The sequence below is a fragment of the Aptenodytes forsteri genome, unplaced genomic scaffold, assembly GCF_000699145.1.
Source record: "Aptenodytes forsteri isolate BGI_AS27 unplaced genomic scaffold, ASM69914v1 Scaffold55, whole genome shotgun sequence".
NCBI classification, from domain to species: domain Eukaryota; kingdom Metazoa; phylum Chordata; class Aves; order Sphenisciformes; family Spheniscidae; genus Aptenodytes; species Aptenodytes forsteri.
The window spans coordinates 13,202,094-13,214,238 of NW_008796063.1; the positions used below are offsets into that span (position 1 = coordinate 13,202,094).

General features: G+C 36.7%; 1 protein-coding gene across 1 annotated transcript in view; it reads left to right on the forward strand.

The window, feature by feature from the left end:
- The window catches only part of UNKL (unkempt family like zinc finger), a 62,870-nt gene extending 51,259 nt beyond the window's left edge, over positions 1-11,611 (forward strand). The window contains exons 13-16 of the mRNA XM_009286521.2: positions 3,069-3,299; positions 3,957-4,159; positions 4,994-5,248; positions 7,486-11,611. Of these exons, the coding sequence (XP_009284796.1) occupies positions 3,069-3,299; positions 3,957-4,159; positions 4,994-5,248; positions 7,486-7,641 (845 nt within the window). The 3' untranslated portion in view covers positions 7,642-11,611. The remainder of the gene's footprint in view (positions 1-3,068; positions 3,300-3,956; positions 4,160-4,993; positions 5,249-7,485) is intronic.
- The last annotated feature ends 534 nt before the right edge of the window (positions 11,612-12,145 follow it).

Here is a 12,145-nt window from a genome sequence, read left to right on the forward strand (position 1 = left end):
ACCCATGAATTTACTTTTTTCTCCCCGGTTCTCTCCCCTATCCCAGTCGGGGCGGGGGGCGGGGAGTGAGCGAACGGCTGTGTGATGTTTAGCTGTCTGCTGGGTTAAAACACAACAGATATATTTGATGTTGTTGGAATATGTAAGCTGTCATTGGGACCGCAGTGGATAGGACAGTACCCAAGTATTACAGATTCAAGACTCTGTCGTAAGGCATGAAAACCATTTTGACCCAAGTGAACATCAAGTGCCCCGCCTCCCTTAGGAAAGCATATATTATAAGCAACAGTAAGTTGCTTATTTTCAGAAATAACACAGATATCCAGAGAGATTCTGCTTCAAACTTTTCCTCCTCCAAGTGCTTCCTTTGCAGTGAAAGGGGACAGTTCTAGGCAAGATCCCTAATTTTATTAGCCCAGTAGTGTGTGGATACATGAAGCTTCAGAGCAAACACAGAATTCAGGAAAGTCACTTGGTTTGAAATAGACTTTTTCACTTCATCAGCTCACTCATTTGAAGGTGGGCAGAAGATGCCTCACATAAAGTGACTGGTGACATGCTTCTGTCTTCAGATCTGAGTAGAGCATTTGGGGAGGCAGTTTACAATTCACATTTGGTGGTGGTGATGTTTTGGCATCAAGTAGATCTAGGCAGATTGTAGCAGTGGCTTCATTATTGATAGCAAGAGCTAGAAGAAACCAGTGCTGGATCACACCAATTAAGAAGTTTCTTACACCAAATACTAATTTCTGAGATCTTGACAACAGTGCTACAAGCTCTGGAGCCCCTCCCACTTTGACTGTGTTTTCTCCCAAGGTGGTTCTTTGTTATAGAGGCTGTATTTGTGGTACCTTTATACTTCAGGTTATTAGGGGATCCATACAGAATGACCCAAAATGTTAGAGTCTCAATAGGTAGTTATCTAGTTTTATGTAGATTCTCGTCAATAATATTAGTGGGAATATCTTCAGAGGTTTTAGGGCTTTATATTTATTTTGGTTGATTGACTTACAATTTTCTGTCCAGTGATGATGCCAACAGGTTGTTCCTTCACCAGAACAGTTTATATGTTATCTACTAATGTTTTCCATTATTGTTCATGATATTCCCCTTCATACAGACCTGGAAAGAAACTGATAATGTGTGCAATTTCAAATTTGTTTCTCTGCTAGTGATGTCACGCTCAACAATTCTCCTGATGCTATAGTTAGTTTGAGTGGTATTTCATTTACTGCCTTGTTCTATGCTGCAGGAATGATTATGCTTCATTGGAAGTACCAGGAAGTATGGAACAGGAAGGAAAGCTGTAACCAATTTTATTTGTATGTGGAGGATAGTTCATGCAGTGTAATAGGTTGACCTTGGTGGGTAGCCAGACACCCATCCAGCTGCTCTCTAACTACCCCTCCTCAACGGGACAGGGGGAGAAAGTAAGATGAAAAAGCTTGTGGGTCAAGATAAAGACAGAGAGATCACTTACCAGTTGCTGTCACGGGCAAAACAGACTTGACTTGGGGAAAATTAATTTATTGCCAATTAAAATAGAGTTGGATGGTGAGAAACAAAGAGAAAAACTAAAATAACCCCCCACCACCTTTTCCCCAGGCTCAACTTCATTCCCAGCTCTTCTACCTCTCCCTTCCCATCCCAAGCAGTGCAGGGGGATGGGGAATGGGGGGTAGCAGTCAGTTCATAACAGTTCCTCTCTGCCGCTCCTTCCTCCTCACACTTGTCCCTACTCCAGCGTGGGTCCTCTCCCTTAAACTCAAGACACGCAGGCAAGACTGTATTTGTCAAAATTCAACTGGATTTGAAGACTACTTTAAGAACCAGAAAAGAGATGGTGGTTCTGCTACCATTTCATACAGTGTTTGTCTGGGGGCTTTACTTTGGCTCTTAATTTTTAAGACAATTCTTACTTGGCCAGATTTTTTAACTAAACTCCCTTTACTTTGTTGCTTCGTTACTCCTCTTGTGAAGAGCGGTGTACATTTATTGTCTGGTATATTATGTACGTCTGTGGTTATATGTCTGTCCTGTATCCTCCTCATGTAGTTGGTCATGAGGCTGACCTTGGTAACATTTGCTGAGTATTTCAAGATACATTTTTTTGAAGACATTGTGGCAATGCAGCTTATAATGAGCATCCCCGTCTTTTTGTTTTGAAATACTTCTAAAAGGAATGATGTTTTCTCTGATGATGTGAATTCACCTGTTTTAAGCAAAACCAGAAAACTAGAATCATGACCCTTGCTTTAAGTATAATCACTTGACTGCTATATTTTTCTGAAGAAAATGTGATGTCATTTTTAGTTGCTATTCAAACATATTGATGAATAAAATCTTCACAGTAAATACTGAACTGTTTCCTGACCAGGAAAATGCACTGCATCTGTGCATGTCTATTTAAGTAATTGCATGATTGAACATCCTTTTTTTAATACCTATTTTTTATCATCATCATTATTTTGGGAAATTATGAACAATGAATTTGTTTGACTGAATTATTAATTTTTACTTTGTTTCAAACACAGTTTTTATAGAGAGTTAAGTATATTTGATGTTTAAAATCTACTGAACAAAAGCAAAAGTATGTAGAGGAAAGAAATTGAGCTATGTCAATCATACCTTGATTTTCAAGGTATGTAGTCTCACTTGCTCAACTCTAGTTTATATATTAAAATAAAAATAAAAACCAAATTTTTCTTAATCCTTTAAGTTTCAGTCAGTTTCTCCACTTGTGTTAGTTGTTGGCTGTAAAAATGAGTAAGTCAAATAACTTGATATGAAAAGTGTTTCTCTCTCTGTTTGTAGCTGCAGATGAGGCCACTGCTTTGTAAAGCTACAAATTCTGTTTTCTTGGCACTTGGAAAACTACTTCCAAGTGTTCAATTTAAAAAACATTTTTGCAATAGGAGATAAATAAAGATTTCTTTTTTAATGGAAGGTATTTGAATATATAATTTAATTTACATTTGATACATTTTTCAGAAAAATACTTACAGAGAGTGGTGTACTGCTTTGGAACTAATACTTTTTTTTTTTTTTACCCCCTAATGCATACATAGGTCAAAGATTACTGGGAAGTTCAGCACCTGTCAATATTCCAGGTTCTCTTGTTCGTTCCTCATCTTTACATTCTTCATCATCCCTTTCAACCTCTCCACTCAGTTCTCTTTCACAATCGCTGTCTCAGTCTTTTCTTTCATCCACTACGGCTCCTCACCACCAGCAGCTTCAGCCTTTGAAGACAGAACATAGTATGTTAGGCACCTCAGCCTCTTCTCACAACTCTTTAGGTAAGTAAGTTGAAGGCTGCACTTTGTGAATTGTAAGAGGGAACTCAATGGCAGGTAAGAAATGTTCAGTTCAAGGCTTTGCACATTTCTTACGACTTAATCTGGACAACAAAGCCTAGCTATTGATAACACTACTGATAATGGAGTTGTATGTGGGAGAAAGTTCAAGGAGTGAACTTCCGTTCCTAGTGAAGGGAAAAAAAGAATTCTTGGAAAAGGAGATATTTACAGAGGCGTTTGAAAGGGGTAAAATAGAGCAGTTGGCATACAGGCACCAGGAATGCATTGTAGCTGCAGCATTTTGCTAAAGGAAAATATAAAACAGAGAAAGAGGAAGAATTAAAACGATGTATGAGCTGCTAGGAACAAAGCTTTTTGTACATAAATGAATTCCCACTCTTCCTTCTCCTTTTATGGACTGGACTGTCTTTTATTAAAAGCGGCAAGAAAAAAAAATATGGTAAGTGTCCTGAATTGTTCTAAATAATGTAAACATTTTCCAGACTGTCACATTTCTGAAGGTAGTGAAATAATGTTTTGAGTCTTGCAGATAAAAGTATAATTTTTGCGTATGTGGCACATCTGTTTTGTTCTGCATGTGAAACATTTTGCAGCAGTGTGTGCAGAATGATGATTTTTTCTGCTTTTGTTTTACAGGTTTAAATGGTGTTACAGGGAGCATCTGGGACTTTGTAACAGGGAGTTTCTCTCCTAGTCCATCCCCAGTACTAAGCAGTGGCACTACCCCCTCAATAAGTTCAAACACCAGTGGGAATGAACTAAATCGAGTTAGACAGGAACTTGATGATGCCAAGAGAAAACTAAAACAATGGGAAGAATCTTGGCAACAAGTAAAACAGGTATGCTAATTTATGGTAATACTAATTTTTTTTTTTTTTTTGTAACAAACAAGCAGCCTCTAGTGCTTTTCCTTTTTACATACCTTCTTATCCTTGGACACAGAGTTTTATTACAATCTGTCAAAGGAATGTTTTTTCCATCCTCAAAATGAGCTAGTGGCATAAAGAAAACTGAGCTTTTTAAAGGGCAATTTATTTTCTGGAAGTTGATCTGCCTGTCTAGACAGGGACACTTACACATATTCAGGATGGGGTTGAACAGCAACGTATCTTGATGTTTAAGTAACTAAAGACATACATTCCCTCCTGTACCTCTTTCAGATGATAAGCACGCATAAAAAGTAGAGGCTTGCCAGCAGCTGTGGTTGTGTAGTGTACCTGGACAGTATCTAGCCATCTCAGCAGTCAAACTGAGGTTGTTGATAACTGCCATTCTAGTGCATTTTCTGTAGTCCTTTTCTTCTCCTCATGTCGTTCTCTCTGTGACAAGGAGTAGCTAAGTAGCTGTACTAAATTTTGATAGGTTTTGATGTCTCTTGACATTAAATTATGAATTTAACATTTCCAATGTGTTCCATTTATAGAGCTCCAAAAAGACTTCTAGCTGTTTACAGACAAGTAACAGTGACATACCTAAAAATTACATTAAGACAAAACAAGAAGAGTTGTTAACTAGAAGGTAGGATAAGTAGGGAGAAGTGTTAAACTGACAATAAATGCATTGTTATGTCTAAAATTAGAGATTACCTGCATCTTTGAAGGCTTTTGAATTTGCTCTTCTGTTGTTAATTTAAAAAATTTATTTTTTATATTCTGGAAATCTCTTTCTCCTAGGCATGTGATGCATGGCAGAAAGAGGCTCAAGAAGCAAAAGAACGTGCTAACATCGCAGATGCAGACAAACAACTCGCTCTTCAGAAGAAGGAGGAAGTGGAACATAAATTAAAAAAGCTGAAGGTGCAATTAGCTGCTTGTCTATCTACTACATTACCTTATATGAAAAACTATGGAGATATAGAAAAGATATCCTTGCCAAAACTTCGTTCCTTACAAAATCGGCTGCACTTAGATTTAGAAACAATAGATGAGGTGAGTTTCTTCATCTGCATAACTATTTTTGATTAACTGAAACTGGCAGCTCAGTAACCTTTAATGACATATTTATGCCAGGTTTCATTTCAAGGAGCGACATTGCTCTCCGTGTTAAGTCTTTTTTTTCTGGAATAGAGGATGGTTCAGATTTCTCAACCTAATGGATTCTTCTAAGTTTTCGATCAGCTATCAGAACAAATTACAAGTGATTCACAAGAATTCTTGGGGTGATTAAAAGAAGATTTAATGCCAACTTGTACCCTCAATGTTTTGGGCACTACCTAAATAAATAAAAATAGTTGTGCTAAATAAATGAAAATAGTTACATGTTTTCACTTGTTTAGAAGGTAGGTGGTGAGGTTCCCTGCTAGGAGTTTGTGTAGTCAGACAGGCCAGTACAGACTTGGAGCATAGAATCACTGACATTAGAAGGGACCTCTGGAGATCATCCAGTCCAACTCCCTGCTCAAAGCAGGGTCAACTCGAGCAGGTTGCTCAGGGCCTTGCCCGGTAGCGTTTTGAGTATCTCCAAGGATGGAGAATCTACCACCTCTGTGGGCAACCTTTTCCAGTGTTTGACCACACTCACAGTAAGAAAAGTTTTTTCTTATGTCTATGTGGAATTTTCTGTATTTTAGTTTGTGCCTGTTCCCTCTTCTTTCACTGGATATCACTGAGAAGAGTCTGTCCATATCTCTTTTACTCCCTCCCATCAGGTATTTATACACACCAGTAAGATGCCATCTCTTTTCAAGGCTAAACAATCCCAGCTCTTTCAGCCTCTCCTCGTATATCAGATGCTTCAGTCTCTTAATCACCTTAGTGGCATATTGCTGTATTTCACCTTCTTTCAAATCCAGACTCAGTTTCTGCCAAAATTTAGGATGCTCTTTCACTGCCAGATTGAGGGCATTTCTCAGGGCTCTCAAAGCTGGGAATGTCAGGTGCCACTCCTCTGAGCACATCAAGGAAGATAATAATGACCATGCACTGCTCCAGGCACCATACTTCAAACCTTGCTGGGCACAACTTGGTTTCACATTGCTTTCTCCCCTGCAATCTCAAAGGGCAGTGACACCACATATGACATCAATTCTTGCTGTTTTGTTTTGACTGTGATGGGACTGTCTAGACAAAAAGATTTTTTTTCACTACTGGGACAGTCTGCCATATTCTAGTACCTATTTGAGTTCAGCAGTGTCTTCTCTGTCTCAGTGCACCTCCTGTCCAGTGCCATCTGTATCAGTATGAACTACAGCCTTGAAAAAAAAGCTAGGCTCTCTTTAGAAGAGTTTAAAACATAATTTAAGTCTTTGTCAATAAAGCAGGTGGACGAGGACAAGACTTGCTAGTTACCAGGCTCCTGTTATCGAGTACATTTACGGGATTCTGGATTGCATTAGGGACCACTATTGTTTTTCTCCTAAGGGATTTTAAAAAGGAGCAAAAGAGTCTTGGGATCTCTTACCAAAAAAGTCATTACAACCTGGAATGGAAGTAATCTCGGCCAGGCTGGAGTGATCAGAACCATTACCACCTTTTCCAGCTCCTCAGTTTCTCAGATTTCCTTTACCACTGTGGCCTCTTCTCACCTACCTCTTCCTTCCAGGAGAAAGCTGCTGTCTTAGGCAGTGCCATACATAGCATTCTGGGTTCTTAGCCCGAACCATGTCTTGCTCTTCAAAAATTAACACGGCTTTTAGATGCTTTTCAGTTCTTGTTCCTTAATAGGGTTGATGTGGCTTATCACATGGAGACATTTATTTAAAGTTGTAACATCCTCCCCAAAGTCTCTATCAGTAGCTTTATTCTATCGCACATTTGGGATGCTTCCATTTTGTCCTAATGCGAACATCTCCCATGGCATGAGAAAATGTAACAGTGGTTTGAAATGGCAAAATGAGGGAGTATATGACAACGAAAAAGGCTTATTTCCTCTTTTTTTGTTTTTGCTTGTTTGCATCACTCATCCCAATTATGCAGGAAAACTTCAGTCCAGAGGTTCAATTCTAGATATTTTCCTTTCTAAAAGCACCTATACTCCTCTAGCTGCTACTTTAAAGGTTGTGCATGCTCTGATCTTACAACCCCTCAATTCAGCTATCTGTCATACAAAAACATTGTCCTTTGTGTTGTTAAATTAGAATTTATTCGGGACAGCTAAGCGTAAAGCTGCTAGAATGCAACTGTATACTTTGGAATCGTTTTTACTGAGTGCAATAATCTTTTTACAGGTGATTTTTCAGCTTCAGTCAAAGAAGTGTATCGTATGTCAGGAAGGTGATGGTAGTATTATCCTGAATCCATGTCAACATTATGTACTTTGTGATCACTGTGCAGCTGCACAAGAAGAATGTCCCTGCTGCAAGAAAAAAAAAAATCTGTGGTAGCATACAGGCATAATACTCATATCATGTTTATGAATTAAATAATTTTTGTTTTGTATTTTGTATAAGAATTGTATCACTCATAATTAATTCATTTAATAGTGCTAGACTGATTTCCATTTTGATGTGCGAAACTTAGTTGCTTTAAGATAGAGAATAAGGCTTGCTCACCTTTACCTATCAACTTCAGTCATTTGATGAGGTTCTATAGTCTTGAGGTTCTTTCATTACCCTCCAATCCCATCACAGCCTTTTCTGACTTCCACTTGCACTCCTAGTGCACAAGCTACTTAGGTTCATTTGCACTGTAATCACTTTGTATAAATGTTACCATAATGCCTGAATGAAGTGTTTATACCTGTTATTTTCATTAACAGAAGATGGATACATAGGTACAGTAACTACACACTCAACAGTACAAATGGTCCCTTTGCCATGTCTGTTGTGTGTGGAATGCCAGAGCCAGTATTTTGGAATTGGTCTAACACTATGTTTACTTGGATGTTTGAAAAACTCTGATTAATATAAAAGCACTTTTTAATTATTGTGTTTTGTTAGAAGATCTGTTGTAAATTGCTTCAAGCTGCTTTCTAGGTCTTATGTTTATTTTTTAATATGCAATAATGAGTTATGTGTACTGTGAATTTAAAATATTTCACATGGTTTTACTGTTAGATGACAATATGATTAAATAGAAATGACAACTTACCTAGTTTTTTTTACAATTTATAAGTTAACTGCATACTGTAGTATTTATAAATGTACCAGCGGAGACAAAAACAGTGAGGCACGTATGCTTTCATATTCAAAGACATGTTTTTAATTTTGTGAAACAGATCAGTTTTAGTAAACAACTGTGCATTTGCATATTTCCCTCAGTTTGGATGTTTGTAGTCTTAAAGTTTTTGTACATCTCCTAACCTGTGTGGTACTCACTGGGAGCAGATATGATATATATATAATATTACCTAGTGCCTATGCCCAATATCCTATAAAATGGCAGAAAACATAAAAGAAGAATTTTGCAAATAATTTCTATTGCTTAATTTTGTATTGAACAATTTCACAATAACTAGAATACATCTCTTGCTTTTATAAATATTTTAAAATACACTTTTTTCAGTAATGAAGTAATGCATGTTTGAAAGGAACTACAAAATTATTTAAGTATGTAATCAGGCAGTGGCACTTTGACACAGTGATTCTTTTAAAAGGTGGTAATATCCTTGCTTCATCCTGGTAGGTGGGAACATGCAATTCAACAGGAGAAGTTAATTAATTACTGCATGTTAATACTGTATATTTTTACTTTTCTTACATGGAATAATTGCCTGCGTTACTCCTTTTTCTGTTAAATTCAGGTGTGACACTAGTACAACTTAGATTGAAATGACCTACTACTGTGTTACATGATTTGTATCTCCGTATTACTGTATTGAGTACAAAAAGTGAGTTCACACAGGCAGCAAAGAGTTAATCTATTTAAATTTCAGTCATGCTAAAACAAAAAAAAAGATGTATACTAAAATTCTTATTGTCGAAATAGAGCTTTTAGAACTGTGTCAGCATTAAATAAAGGGCCCAAGCCAACAGTACTGAAATCACTATCTCCTTTGGGTTTTAGCGTTCTTTGTACAAAGGCTTGAGTTAGCAAAAAATCATTACACATTTTCTGTAAGAACTAAACGTACAGACTTGTCGCTGCTTTCCTAAGACACATCGATCTGCAGGAATGTTGGAGACCTTTTGGGAAGGGAGAAGTAGGATAAAATATTAAGTACATTTCTACTTGCCTCTGTTTCAAAATTTTGTCTGAAGATCACTTTAAAGACCAAAGTTGGGCTTAATAATGTGATTTTGTTGACTTTAACACAGTTTCTCTAAAACGTTTGTACCGAGAAAAGTATAAAATTGGACTGTATTTGCATTTTCAAACACACTTTTCTGTCCTAAAATAAGGTACTGCCATTTTAAAGGTGTAGCCAGCTTTAGACTTTTTAAAAAAGGAACTCGGATCACCAAGTTTGGCTGTAGGTATAAATGTATTTTTTACATCTGTGCAGTCTATGACAAAGACTGATTTTTGAACCTTAACAGTATTTTGGACTAAAGCAAACTTAGTTATGTAAGGGTTGTTGGGTTGTTTTTTTTTTTTAAACAGTGAGTAAATCAAAGAATAATGTGTTAATTATAGTTTGAAATTACGCTACATATTTTTCAAACAAGAAGTTATTTTGGACACCGGTTTACTATATTCATTTAGTGTGGAACAGCATTCTGCAACCATTGTGCTCACAAAAATGTTTAGAAATATCTTAGTGAAAATTTTTGCTTTGGTATTTTAGAAGAAACCAGCTTAGGCCATATGCAGCTATGTGACATTTGTTACCCACGAGATACAGAAGCGTGGTTTTGTGCTGTCTTGTCAAAGTTTATAGTTCTTCATGTGTATTTTAGTGCATTTGCCTATGTCCTAGGGCTATTTTTTGGTCCCTTTTTCTTTGGTAGTAACAGGCGATTTTCCTAATCTCATGACACCAACAAAAAAGGAACATAAACAGCACTTGCAGTGTGAATCATCAGATTGACATTCATAGTTTATATGTGCTGCATTTTTAGAGGAAATTAACTAATATGTTTAGTCTGTTGCTTTTTAAAGTTGTATGTTTTGTGTTTTACAGTGATGAATCTTGAAAAAATAATGATGTGTGTCCTATAGTAGTATCAGTACTGAAAATTTTGCAGGCGTTCCCTGTAGGTTTCTTTGGTGCTGAGTTACAGACACATTTAAAAACTATCAACAAACCATTTTGTGGAGAAACAAAAAACACATACCAAAGAAACATACCTATGTGTCAAATTCTCAGACTGGGCAGCTTGCTATAATTGTAGACGAATCCTTAGGTAATCACTTGAACCATACATAGCAATTATATGGAAATAATACAGTTGTTCTTCACAAAATTCTTTTTGTGAGGAATTACAAGCAAAGTTTTCTGTATCTTACTAAAGCAAGTCAACTGCAAATACAAATAAATACGTACTTTTACACCAGTACTTTAAAATGGAGGATAACGGAATATATGCAGTTGACTAGAGAGGACTATTTGGAAGAAGTCAGAAGTGAAACCTGACCTTTTTAAGTATTCGTCCTTGTACTATATACGCTATCTAGAAACTGGATACATTAAAATTATATTTTAGCGAGACTACAGTACGGTAATTTGCTGAATTCACAAAATACATAAAAGCAAACTAAATAGATTTTCAAGATTCATTTTGGTATTTGACAAAGTTCTGCGTTAATTTATGTAAGAATATAATTTTTAATGTGAATGCTGTTATGTTGTCACAATTATTTTAGCCTGGGGAATAATAGATTAAAATTGTGATTTCTCAGGGTTTTTACAGTTAGGAGCTGTAATTTAACCGGAAGTATGCTAATTACAGATAGATCCCAAGCTGCATGTTATAGGCTTATTATTAGTCTTCTTTGAATAGCAGATTATTAAAGACATACTTGTTTTGTTCTATATTGCCATTCAGAGTATCCTAGTATTAAATATAGGTAGTAATATTATGACTGTCACACTATGCTTGTGTAACTGTGGTCATCATCAGACCCTAAATAAATACGGAATTTTTACTCATATTAATTTATGTAAGCCATTAATTTTTTGAGTGTACAGACAGAAATGATTTTGTGAATGAAATTGTTCTTAATACAAAACATATTATTTATAATGCATACTCATTTACTTGCAGTGAACTGTTTAAAATTGTTAACACGTTAAAACTTTTCTACACTATAGCGTTTATGCAATGGTTTACAGAAGTCATGGAATTATTTTTATTACCAACATGGAAATAAAATTTTGATCTTTATTTCTGAGCTATACTGTGTTTAAAGACTCGAAAATTTACAGATATGTTTTCCTCTGCAATCTAATTATGGCATTCCTAATCATTTCAGGGTTTCAACCACTGGGACTGGTATTTACTGTTTCAGTGGAAAAGAGGTGTAACTGTGACACAAAGAAACTGATTTCAGCAGAATGGTCTACAAGACAGAGGCTGTCCAAGTAATGAAAACATAATCACATTTCCATTCCATTCTTCTTGCTACCACATGTCCTAAGAACATACAAAGCGTCCTACGGGGCTGGAGCTATCGCCATTAAGTCTAGACCAGTATCCTGTCCCTAACAGTGGCGATAAGAGATGCTGTTTAGGAGGAGCACATAAGTCCCACCTCTTTCTACAGTCCACGCCTCTCATATCCTCCAGTGTTAGGGATGTTAGAAACTGCAGCCCATTTAGGCTCACCTTATACAGGATGGTAGTTTTGTACCTTTCCAGCTCAAAACTTTGTCCTTCCTAAGATGCAGAGAATGGGACAGCATACGCTACCGAGGATGTGGATTCACCAAGGTTTTCTGGAGCTTCTTGTCCTGTCATCCATATCCCTCCTGGTAATACCCAGGACTTTTTCAGACTTCCCCCCCCC